We start from the raw sequence: 13,571 nt of genomic DNA, 5'->3' as shown, positions 1-13,571 counted from the left end.
TGCCGTGCAGCCCGTGCTGGTGTTTCCCGCTTTTTGTATTTATTTTTTGTTTTGATTTCAGTTTATATGCTTGTTGTGTCGCCTGCTTTAAAGTTAAAAAATGCTATGCATTGTCTCAAAAGCTGCTTGCCTATTCTCTTAGATAATCACTGGTTTACCATTTATATCTATTTTCAAAAGATTATGTTTGCAGTTGGCAACAGCAGCCGAACTGATGATCTTTGTTTTCTTGTTTTATGGCCATCTGATTTTGGTGCTGCTAATGAACTTCCTGATGCAAACCAACTATCCACGAGCATGGGCGTGTTTGAATGTGCGTGGGATGAGCGTCAGAACAGGGCTCATAAATTTTAGATACTCCCTCCGTATTTTTTTAAGAGATACACTTGGTTGGGCACGGGTCTTAAGAAGAATAAAAGAAGTGGGGTTGGGGTAGATATTTTAATAAATAAGTACATTGGGGACCATGTCTTTTTGAATAAGTGGAGGTGGGGGGTGGGGTGGGTGTAGTTGTAAAATTATTTTTTAATTGGATGGTGGGTCATAAAGTGTAGTAGATATATTATTTAATTAGATGGTGGGGTTGATAAGTTACCAAAAATGGCAAGTGTATCTCTTAAAAAAATACGGCCGGAAAAGGCAAGTGTATCTCTTAAAAAAATACGGAGGGAGTATAATATAACTAGCTTCCTAAGTTTAAAGTTATAAACAGAAACAAAGTTGGAGTAGTAGTAGCCTTATATACTTGATGGTTTTATTGTGGGAGATGATTAAACAAGGAATAATAATGATATAAGAAATTGTGTTTATGTTATTATATTTATATATGTGTACAAAAAACATAACGTTACATTATGTAGTAACTCATTATCTATTTAACTAATGGGTTACAATAATTTTGTATATCAATCATTCAATTAATAGCATAGCTATATAGAATAAGTGTCAATTTTAACACTCCTTGACACTTAATTTTGGCATCGCAAGCTTGAGTCTTAGTTCTTCTAACTTTTGTTTTGGTAATGGGTTTGTGAATATATCATCGAGTTGCTCCAACACTCTAAATTTATTTCACCTTCTCTTTGGGACTCTCTCACAAAGTGATATTTGATTTTGAAGTGTTTAGTTCTTTTGTGACATACAGGATTCCTTGCAATAGCAATTGCTAATATGCTGTCACAAAGTAATTTTGTTGGAGTACATTGTTCTTTCCCCATATCTTTGAGCACTTTCCTTAACCAAATTGCTTGATTCACAGCTGCACACGCAGCTATGTACTCTGCTTCAGCTGTTGATTGAGCAACATTATCTTGTTTTTGTGATTGCCATGAGAATATTCCACTTCCTAGAGTAAATGCATAACCTGCTGTACTTTTCATATTATCAATAGATCCACCCCAATCACTATCAGAGTACCTAACTAATTCCGAACTTTTAGTTGGTTTGTGCCAGATACCTAATTCTTTAGTGCCTTTTAGGTACCTTAAAACTCTCTTTAGCGGAATAGTGAAGTTGACTGGGATTTTGCATAAACCTTGATAAAAAACTTGCAGAAAACATAAGATCAGGTCTTGAAGCTATGAGATATAACAAGCATCAAACGATACCCCTATAAATGCTAGGATTTAGCCTTTTCAGCTCCATCTTCTTTAGAAAGTTTTTCATTTATTGCTACTGGTGTTGACATAACTTTGCACTTATCCATCTTGAATTTCTTTAGGATAACTTCTGCATACTTTCTCTGTGTTATAAAGAAGCCTTCATTTGCTTGCTTTACTTCTAAACCAAAAACGAAGTTCATTAAGCCTAGATCTGTCATTTCAAATTCTTGTTTTATATGCTTCTTGAAGTCGACAATCATTGCTTCATTATTTCCCGTAATGATTAAATCATCAACATATAAGGATAAAAGCATCAAGTCTGATTTTGTATGCTTTACATACAAAGTGGGTTTACTTGGACTTCTTTCAAATCCAAACTTCAGCAAGTATTCATCAATTCTGTTGTACCAAGCTCGTGGAGCTTGTTTCAACCTGTATAACGCTTTCTTAAGCTTATAAACTTGATTTTCTTTTCCTTCAATAACGAACCCTTCGACATATATCTCTTCTTGGAGATAGCCATTGAAGAATGAGGACTTTACATTCATCTGGAAAATATTCCATTTATGTTGAGCATTTAAGGCAATTAAGATTCTTATTATATCATGTCTCGCGACAGGAGCAAATGTCTCGGTGTAATCAGTACCATATTGTTGAGAGTATCCTTTTACAACGAGCTTGCTTTGAACTTTTGAATTGAGCCATCTGGATTAAGTTTGGTTCTATAGACCCACTTGACTCCAACTACATCTTTATGTTTTGGTCTCTCTATGAGATCCCAAATACGATTTTTCTCAATCATTTTTAGCTCCTTCACCGCATTTCTCCACTCTTGATGTTTTGAAGTTTCAATATAGTTATTAGGTTCATAAACAGCAAGATAACATGATTCAAATTGAACTTTGGTGACTTGAGCTGATGCATTATCTTTATATAAGTCAGTTACAAGTCGTTTACCTCTTGGTCCTGTAGCATTTACAGAATCCGGAGAAGATTCGACATTATTTGGAGTTCTAGGAGATCCATGTGGTGTTCTAGGAGAATCTGGTGGTGACATATCCCGTGGAATTTCATTATTGTTATTTTACCCTTGTGTTTCATTGTTCTCGAAAACATTTCAAGGTATTGCAGGTTGCCTTTCCACTTTTTCTTCATCCCAGTTCCAGTAGGATTTCTCATCCACTTCCACGTCTCTACTGATCACCAACTTTCATGTCTTCAAATTTAAAAGACGATAACCTTTAGATTGCGAGTTGTATCCTAGAAAGATGCCACGTCCAGTAGGAACATGTATGTAGCATAAAGAGCCAAATACCCTAAGGTGTTTTACAGTAGGTTTCTCGCCTGTCCATGCTTCAAATGGTGTTTTATCCCTCACTGCCTTAGTTGGACATCTATTCAGAAGATATACGGATGTATTAACAGCCTCCGCCCAAAATCTTTTTGCCATTTTCTTCTCAAAAAGCATACATCGTGCCATTTCCATAACTGTTCTATTCTTATGTTCATATACTCCATTTTGTTGTGGTGTGTACCCAACCGTAAGCTGATGTGTAATGCCTTCATCGTCACAAAAATTATCGAACACATTTGATGTGTATTCCTTACCTCCATCGGATAGAATTATTTTCATTCTACATGCACTTTGATTTTCAACCATGGCTTTGAATTTCTTGAAAATAGTTGGTACTTCAGAACGTTCTTTGAGAAAATATACCCATTGCATCATTGTGAAATCATCTATAAATAGGATGAAATATTTGTTGTTCTCATCAGTGGGTGTACTCATAGGACCACATACATCGGTATGTACCAACTCAAGTTTCTCTTTTGCCCTCCAGCTTGATTATGTGGGAATGACTCTCTATGAATCTTCCCCAGCTGACACCCTTCACAAACCTATTTTTGTAAGGTCACGAGTGGCAAATCTCTAAGCATATTCTTTCTATGGAGAAGTTCTAAAGCATGAAAGTTATAGTGGCCTAGCCTTTTGTGCCATAACCTAGAGTCATCATGCTCCATTCTATTTACTTCTTCTTTTGGGTTTTTCCATAAAAGAGGAAAACTCTTATTTTGTATTTGAACTTGGGCAATCTCTTTCCCTTGTTGATCATAGATGTTGCATGAATTCCCCTCAAAATTAATGGAATATCCATTTTGCATCATCTTGGGAACACTCAACAAATTTGAAGCAAGATTAGGAACAAACAAGACATTTTTAATATAACGTGCTCCCTTCTTTGTTTGTACCGCTATTGTTCCTTTGCCTTTTGCCTCTGTAATGGAGCCATCCCTCATTCTAACTGGAGTGTACATGGAAGTATCAATGTCAATGAACATGCATTCATTGTTTGCCATGTGATTTGTGCAACCACTATCAATTAGCCACACGTCTTTGTTGGTTCCTATTGAGGATTGACATGCAACAAATAGTTGATCTTCAAACATTCCACTTTCAGAAACATTTGCTTTGGCCTGCTGGTCTTTATACCAACAATCTTTGTTCATGGCTAAACCTTTTGCGAATATTATATGGTATTTTATCTTTATTCCAGCAATTTTTCTCCAGGTGGTTTGTTTTATTGCATATTTCACAAGGTGAAAATTTTCCTTTTCTTCCTGTACCAACTTTCTCTTTGGACATTGACTTATTTTTATAATTTTTGAAGTTTTGTGATCTTTGTTTATTTTTTTCCTGAAAAGAACCCTCCAATGAACCTTCGTTTCTAACGGAGATCTTTTGTTCATGTGCTTGTAAAGACCCAAATAACTCTTGAGGAGATAATTTATCGAGATCTTTGGACTCTTCTATAGCAGTGACAATAAAATTGAATTTACCATCAAGACTGCAAAGTACTTTGTAACAATCCTTTTATCGGAAATATCATCACCATAGATTTTCATTTGGTTTACTAGATCTATGATTCTAGATGTGTAATCTTTCATTGATTCAGATTGCTTCATTTTTAAGTTCTCAAAGTCTCTTCGAAAATTTTATAGTTTAATAGCTCTTACCTTTTTCGAGCCATGAAAATCTTCTTGGAGAGTATCCCACAACTCCTTTGCCGAAGTAGTGTTTATGATTCGTGGAAAAATCGTCTCTCCAATAGAAGAATGAAGATATGCAGTTGCTTTTGCATTATTCGTGGTTTTCTCTTTTACTAAACTTTGTTGTTCAGTAGTTAATTGTTGTCCAGTTAATGATTCAGGAATAATATATCCTCGTTCAACTATTTCCCATAAGTCTAGAGCAGTCAACAAAGCCTTCATTTTGATGCACAAAAAATCGTAATTTTCTCCTGTGAAAAGTGGTGTAAAAGGAATTGCTGAACTAGATGAAGCCATGCTTCAAATTATTAGTATCCCACAACTCCTTTGCCGAAGTAGTGTTTATGATTCGTGGAAAAATCGCCTCTCCAATAGAAGAATGAAGATATGTAGTTGCTTTTGCATTCTTCGTGGTTTTCTCTTTTACTAAACTTTGTTGTTCAGTAGTTAATTGTTGTCCAGTTAATGATTCAGGAAGAATATATCCTTGTTCAACTATTTCCCATAAGTCTAGAGCAGTCAACAAAGCCTTCATTTTGATGCACCAAAAATCGTAATTTTCTCCTGTGAAAAGTGGTGCAGAAGGAATTGCTGAACTAGATGAAGTCATGCTTCAAATTATTATTATTAGTAATTTTATTTTTTTTATTTTTTTATTTTTAGGCTAACAAAAAAGTAGGCTCGAAAGATCAAGATAACTCTTGATACCCCCTGATGGTTTTATTGTGGGAAATGATTAAACAAGGAATAATAATGATATAAGAAATTGTGTTTTGTTATTATATTGATATATGTTTACAAAACATAACGTTACATTATATAGTAACTCATTATCTATTTCACTAATGGGTTACAATTATTTTGTATATCAATCATTCAATTAAGGAAGACTTTTCAATGGCTACAATGAAACGGTAGCCACTATAATGTACTAAATCTTAACCCTTCAACATCGTTGGTTGATCTGGACCATTGATTTAAATAAATAAATAAAATGATTAAAATAAATAAATAATTATCTTTCCATGTTCTTTCTTACATTCCTCTGTTTATTGTACCTCCATTGTTGTTAGAAAAAAAAACCTCCATTGCTGTGAGAAATCCTCGAAGTGGTTTATGTTTCTTTATTTCCTTCTCCTATTTTTTAACCGTTGCACATCTCAACCATTGAAATTTAATTGAAAAAACAGCAACGAAGAACATGATTCTATTTCCATTACTTCACATATTCTTCTTCATCTAACATAGAAAGCCATAAACTTAGCTTTTTTTAATTGTTATTATCATCTCAAATCATTTAATTAGATTGAAATTTGAACAAAATTTCCCTTTTCCTTGAAAAATCAAAATAAAAAATTGAGATTAATTAATATTTGTAATTCGCAGAATTAGGGTCTTCAAATTAAGGGTTGATTTGAAATCTGCACATTAAAAATTACTTGAACATATCAAAGAAAAAGAAGGAATCGAGAAGGTCTTGTAGATTTTTAATTTGTTATTTGTTCTTTGAGAGGGAGAGCAAATTGCATATTCTTGGATGAGAACGTGGTATTTTAATTCAATTTTTTTAATTATAAAACTTATTTAATTTAATTACAAAGTAGAATGATAAATTAAAAGTCAGCAAAATCAATGGGTAAGATTAGTCCACTCTTATTTAAGGGCTAAGATTTAATAAATTATGGTGGCTACCATTTTATTATGGCTATTGTAAAATTATCCTTCAATTAATAGCATAGCTATATAGTAAGTGTCAATTATAACAATACTAACCAAGGTACGGTGTTCAATTCTTAACAAGTCTGTTTTTTTTAAAATTCTCTTTCCTTTTTTTTAATTAAATGAGAGCCTCAATTTGAGAATCGCACGTGTCCGTAGTCATGGCGTCATTGTGTGCCACGAGCTCATGGCACACCAGTTAAAATTTGATGTTTTTGCGTGTTCTCCAATGTACTACTTTAACCATTAATAGTTTTAGTTTTGCATTAGTAAAAATTGTAAAAAAATGATATTTAGAATATTTATATTGAAAAGAACCTAATGATATTCCACAAGTTAATATTTTTACTCTTAATTATAGATTAATTATTTATTATTTATTGTTATTATTGTTATTAATAATAATAAGTTTCAATAAGTTCAAATTAAGTAAGACCAATAAGTTGAACAAAACGCACTCTAAATAACCGACATATTTTTTATACATTCTTAGATTTTGATGAAAGCACAAGATTTACTAATAGCATACGCGGTTGGTTCCAACTTCCAAGAGAATGCTAGATTTGTAAGAACGATGGTCATCTTATGTTAGCATGGCAATGTGTCGTACAAAGGTGGTGGTTATAAACGTTCATTACAAGGGTATTATTACTCGCTTACTTCCTGTACTGTAAACTTTGAAATTTATTACAGTATCTTCTACTGGTCCATTTTTAAACAAAGCAAACTGTGAATCTTGTATGAATACAAATGTATGTGAAGAACGCCTCTGATGTTTGAATTAGAAGTGTGGTTTATAAATTTTTGTGTGACAGATTAAGGAAGAGCTTATTCTTGGTCAATTACCCTGGAACTTCTCTGTTATGCTAGTTCAAATTTTTGTCTAAGCAATAGGCAAAACTTACCCCTCCCTACTAGCTCAAGTGATGTTCTTTATTGGGAACTTTATTTGTTTTGACATTGGTTAAAACTGCCATGCTAATGACAGAAAAACCATCAAAAGGTTCTTCAAATCATATTGAAAAAATCACATAACAGTGCTTTGTATTCTAAATATTACACGGGGTATATCTATATACGACACGATACTAAAAAAGGGGAAATCAATGTGGTGATGATAAATTATTTTTTACAACCTAAATAAATCGAAAATTTGTTTTTTACCACCTAAAAAACTAAAACTTGTATTTTACCACCTAAATTTTTGTATAAAGTTATTTTTTACCACCTGAAAAATGGGAAAATAGATGAAAATGTTATGTGGGGGGGCACAATAACGGTAATATTTCATATATGTTCTTTTCTTCCACTATTTGATGTAATTAACTCTCTTCTCTTCCCCCGCTTTCTTATTTTCCATGAATTCACATAAATTTTCACCATTATTAATTCATAAAATCAACAAAATTTAATGAAAATAAAGAGAGAAGGGTGAAAGAGTTAAAGAAATTCATAAAGGGGGTGTAAAAAATTGGAGAGAAATTGAATTAGGTAGCCACACATAAAGGTTGCATCTATCTTTTTGTTTTTAGGTGGTAAAAAACAAGTTTTAATTCTTTTTAAGGTGGTAAAATACAAGTTTTAGTTTTTTAGGTGGTAAAAAATAATTTTTCGATTTTTATAGGTGGTAAAAAACAATTTGTCCTTCACTCTCTTATCATTAAAATAATATATATTAAAAAAAATCATATAGGCCCTGTTCGGCAAAATTAGCGGTAGCGGTTAGCGGTTGAGTAGCGGTTAGCGGTTGAGTAGCGGGTAGCGGTGGATGGTAGCGGGTAACGGTTAGCTGTCAAAGTAGCGGCTGATTGATATGTGTGTTCGGTAATAGTAGCGGTTGATATTCCAAAATAAAATAAAAGGTAGAATATTGTTTTAAACTTTATTATAAATTTGTCAAAAGGTACCCGCTACCTTAAAAGCTACTAATTTTAACGTTTGTCAAAAGCTACCCAAATGCTACCTCTACCGCTAACCTCTACCTAAAACGCTACCTTACCGAACGCTTACAAATTTTACAAGTAGCATATTAACTAGGTCAAAACGCTACTTGCTACCTCAAATGCTACTGCCGAACACGCCCATAATATAATGCCTAAACTCACGAAAAAGATAATAAGATAACTTGATATATTTTAGTTAGAGAGAACTAGGCTTCTAATTACCGGCTACATTGAGATCAACTTTATTTCCCACACATATTCAAATGTACGCTTTACACAAAAAAGATGTAGAATTGGAGGAGAGTGTGTTTTAGGGACTACTCGTTTAGTCATATCTAGTTCCAATAACTGTCTATTTTTTTCTATAATCATTAAAGAATCCGTAAAACATAACTTCAATCAAGAGATAATGCAATGGAAGATGAATGAGACATCACTTAGGGGGTGTTTGGTTATGAAAGGTTTGAGAGAAAAAAAGCTTTTTGAAGTGAATTAGAGGTTTGACCTTTAGAAAAACTAATAGGAAGTGTTTGGTTAGGAAAGGTTTAGAAGAAAGTTTTGTGGTGAAAAACTAATTTTGAAAAAACTCAATATAAGAACTTTTTGCAATTAGAGATTTGAGAAATGAATGAAAATGACTATTTTGTCATACTATTGCTTATAATAATAACTACTACAGTACTAACCTTGTTACCATTCATTATCTTTCTTCTAAAAACATTACTCGCACTTCCTTCTTCATTTCAGCCTATTTACTAGACTCGTATTTTGTACAAATTTTATATTAGTACTTTGAAACAATTGAAAGCTATTGCAATCATGCTTGTAATATCATTGGTAACATTTCTCTATTTGCAAATAATATATTATTAAAAAAAATTAAATTAAGAATATTAAAAAAATAATTTGTTTAATTTATTCAATGTTTTAACACAATAAATTATTTGTCTAATATTAAAAAAAACAAGTATGTCAATGTCATTAATGGTCATTTTACATATTAAACGGCTAACAACTAATTTACCAAACACTTTTACACAACCAGCTAGTCAAACCAGCTAATACAAACAGCTAAGCTAACCGCTAACAGCTAGTCAAACCATCTAACAGCTCGTCGAACCAGCTAACAACTAACAACTCCTAACCAAACAGGGCCTTAGTTTAGTCCTTAAAAAGGAGGACGGTAGTTGGAAAATGAGATGTAGCTTTCGACTCCGTTGGCAACTACTACTCTCTGTTCAAAATAATATTTACACTTTTTATTTTAATCCGTTTTATAATGTTCTTTATTGTGCTTTATAAGCCTCGAAAAGTGAAAAAAAATGGCAACGAACAACTAATTTTGATTTCCCTTAATTATGTCTTACCAAACGGAAAGAAAATAATTACCTTACATGAATGGGTAATTTTCAAATTTTCTTCAACCATCTATTTCTCAATACAAATGTCTATAAATTTTAAATGATTAAAAGACCAATTTTAATTATGAAAATGGGCCACCAAAATCTTTAAAACGACTCTAAACGGAGGTAATACTGCTTTATATGCTTGGAAAATATTTTTTTATTTTTATTTTTTTATTTTTTATTGCAAGTTTCGAATATTGGAATAAAACATACTCCCTTCATAATTTATTAGGAGTCGCATATGGCCGGACACAGGTATTAAAGAACAATAGTAGAATGAAATAAAATAAAAAAGACAAGGGGGGCTGGAGTAAATATTTTATTCAAATAAAACAAGTGAGGACCATTAACTTTGGATGGGGTCCACGGGGGTGGGGTGGGTTTCTGAAATAAATTGTTTAATGTGGTGGTGGGTTATATTGTTAATTACATATATTATTTATTTAATTAGAGGGTGAAGTAAAAAAGTTATTAAAAATGGAAGTGTGACTCCTAATAAATTACGGAGGGAGTAAAAGCTAAAAGTTAACGAATGTTGGGCAAGTTGGTAACTTGGCACTACTCTCCTCGTTCCTAAATACGTGTCTTGTTTCTAAAAATAGTGTTCCCTTATTAGTGTTATGTTTCTATTTTTAAACATACATTTTCCCACTTTTTCATACACTTTTTTCACTTTTCCACAAATCATGATTATATTATCTTACACATTCTACACCTTTCCCACTTTTCAATTCCCACATCCACTTTTATTTGTACATTATCTATAAACAATTATTTACTTTATCATTTTGCCAAAAAAAAAAACACTCTCAATAATTGTTTTTCTTACAGAAAATGTTTGGTTGACCCTAAGGGTTGGCAACCCCTAAGATACATATAACATATAATAATATATAAGCTTAATAGTTTGGAGAGAGAAAGTGTTGTATTTAAAGTTTCAATGCATTTGTAACCAATCAAAATTCAATATTGAAAGGGTTACCAACCCTTAGGGTCACTCTATCATTGTCCCTTTCTTACCCACTTCTCATTTATCTTAAACACCGCACATTCATCTAAATATGACACATATTTAGGAACGGAGAGAGTACTAATCTACTCCCTCCGTCCCTTAATACTCGCACCGGTTTGACCGGTGCGGAGTTTAAGACACTTGAATTGACTTATTAGTTTAACGGGCGGTACTCCCTCCGTTTCTTTTTGTTCTTTACGTTTTCCTTTTTGAGTGTTTCAAAATGTTATTTACATTTTCTTTTATATTATCACATAAATGTTTTAATATTCTATCAAAATTTGTGTCCAAAGATTATTTTAACCAATTAAATGAATTGAGTCATTTAATTTTTCACATTTTTCCATTAGGACATTAAATTTTTCTCATTTTCCCAATATCAGATTTTTGATAAAAGTAAAAACATTATAAATAAACGCGATTTGCTTATTTAAATAAAAAAGATAGAGGAATCTCAATATACATTAATTAGTCGTTAATAAACGTGTAAAAAGCCAAACGTAAAGAATAAAAAAAACGGAGTGAGTAGGTTATAGTGGGGTATTTTTTTAACGGTTTTTTCATGAAATGCCCCTGAGGTTTCACGAAATTCACCAAATACCCCTGCGCGTTTCAAAATACATAGTATACCCCTATTTTTTTCATACTGTTCACCAAATACCCCTATTATGACTTTCCGTTAGTCCTCCGTTAAGTCATGTTTATAATTCACCAAATGCACATATTTATAAACTTTTTGCATAATATACACTTATTTGTAAACTTGCTTGAACCAAATACCCAATCTGCTTTTAAACTGCAAAATTTGAATCTAACGGCTAGTTTACATATCTAATTTTCTTCGCAATGAAGTAGAGCAGTTTGTAAAAAAATTCCAGCAATAAACATAGATTATATTCCATCAATAAACAGGGATATTACAAAGTTAAGCCTCCTGTAAATTAAGAAATTGAGTATTGTATTCTTCCAAGATCACTTTAGATACATGACATTGCTTAAAAAGCTTTACAAAAATCTTCTTTAGGTTCGTTAACAAGATAAGTAAGACTAATGTTGGTGATAATCCAAGAACTTCTAGGCCTGCTGTCATGAAGACTGCAGCTTCCTCGACTGCCAAATTGTCTCTAAGGACTTCGAAAGTGGAGGTGAATAATCTTAAGGATCAAAAGCTGAGAAGCCAAGCTTTTTTCAAGAATCAGATAATAGCTAAAAGCTAAACTAGTGTTTCCTAACGATGACAAGGGTGAGGAAAAAACATTGCATAGAAGGAGGACTACTTATCAACTACCCCAAATGAAGGCCTCTTGGATCAATCGCTTTGGTCGCCAGAGTCACTCAATTTATCCTCCCAAACAAATTCTCTCTCTTTAACTTCTCATGGGTGAGATTCGGAGTACACGGATAGTGTGGCTGAGGTCTCGGTGTCCAACTACAGTAGTTCTGGTGATTCAAAAGCAGCCGATAGCTTAAACAAGGGAAAAGAATTGACCCACGCCTCTTTGGCAAACCACCACCACCTCGCAAACCTGGCCATCGACTTAACCTCGGCCCTCCCAGAATTTCCCAAAGCTGAAATAACCGAAATCAGCATGGCAGTTTTAGGACTCAACCCATTCCCTGAACCACACCTAAAACCCACAATGCCCTATCAACATCCCCTGATTTCAAAAACCCTATAACTAAATCATTCAAAAGCTGAAAAGATCTCAGCCAAGTTACAAATACCACCAAAGAAATCACCTCACTGTCATCTTCAGTGGGACTCGTTGGACCAGAGTTCATCTCCTTCTCTTCCCTCGAATTCTGTACAACATATGAGACAATTGTGCCAGAATTCATCCACAATTTAAAAGGAAGAGATGAAACTGAAGAAGAACTGGTGAACGAGCCGCCTCACAATACCCTCATTCGTCCACAATTTGGGCACCGATAATGCCATATCATCCCCCAATAATCCCTCATCTTCGCGGAAATACTCATCGGACGATTGATCAGAAGCCGTCAAATTAGCAGCAGCCGAAACAGGCGGAGATAATAAGAGGCTGAATGAGAGTGTAGCAGCAGCTATGGTAACACCAATTGAAGATTTTTGAGGCGATTCTTGATGACTGGAATTGAAATTAGGGTTGTAATTGTTGGTGTAGTTGTTGGATACTCCGTCATTTTTTGTTGTTGCCTTGTTGGTGATGATAATGGTGGTGTTGCAGGGGTAGGGTGAAATGAGAGAACAAAGACTCATCTTTGGAAAGTTAGGAAGAAGCGACGGTAGCAGGGGAAGGTGGTGACGACGGTGAGGAGTGGTTTTGGTTCAGTGGGAGGAGAGAGAGAGAGTGTTTGGGTGGGTTGGGTGGGTTGGGTGGGATGAGAGAGAAAGTTTGGGTGGGTAGAGCTGTTGAGTGGGGATTTAAGTAAAGAATCGTACAAAACAACACATAAGGGTAAAATGGTAAATTGCAGCTAACGGAGGACTAACGTCCGTTAAGTCTAGGGGTATATTATGAACAATATGAGAAAATAGGGGTATACTATGTATTTTGAAACGCGCAGGGGTATTTGGTGAATTTCGTGAAACCCCAGGGGCATTTCATGAAAAAACCGTTTTTTTAATGTAGTTAGTTGAAAATTGTAGGGGGTAGTGGGGTATGAATTTTTAAATGATATTTTGTAGAGAGTGAGTTAGTAGATAAGTGTGAAAAATAATATAATATTGGTAAAAAATTTATAAAAACATTACAAATATTAATGGACAACCCGAAAAAAAATATGATGCGTGTATTAAGAAACGGAGGAAGTATTATATCAGTACCGACTACTGAGTACTCCGTATGTTATTATCACTGGG

At 33.6% G+C, this 13,571-nt stretch overlaps 1 protein-coding gene across 1 annotated transcript; it reads right to left on the bottom strand.

Annotated features, from left to right (window-relative positions):
* Positions 1-3,500: 3,500 nt before the first annotated feature.
* On the bottom strand, positions 3,501-4,871 carry LOC130467543 (uncharacterized). The gene is made up of 2 exons (XM_056836084.1): positions 4,617-4,871; positions 3,501-4,220 (listed from the first exon to the last, which is right to left on the bottom strand). The coding sequence occupies exons 1-2, from the start codon at positions 4,869-4,871 to the stop codon at positions 3,501-3,503; spliced, it is 975 nt and encodes a 324-aa protein (XP_056692062.1).
* Positions 4,872-13,571: the final 8,700 nt, after the last annotated feature.

This window comes from Spinacia oleracea, chromosome 2 (genome assembly GCF_020520425.1).
Source record: "Spinacia oleracea cultivar Varoflay chromosome 2, BTI_SOV_V1, whole genome shotgun sequence".
Lineage (NCBI taxonomy): Eukaryota > Viridiplantae > Streptophyta > Magnoliopsida > Caryophyllales > Amaranthaceae > Spinacia > Spinacia oleracea.
This window is presented reverse-complemented; position numbering and strand designations above follow the sequence as displayed.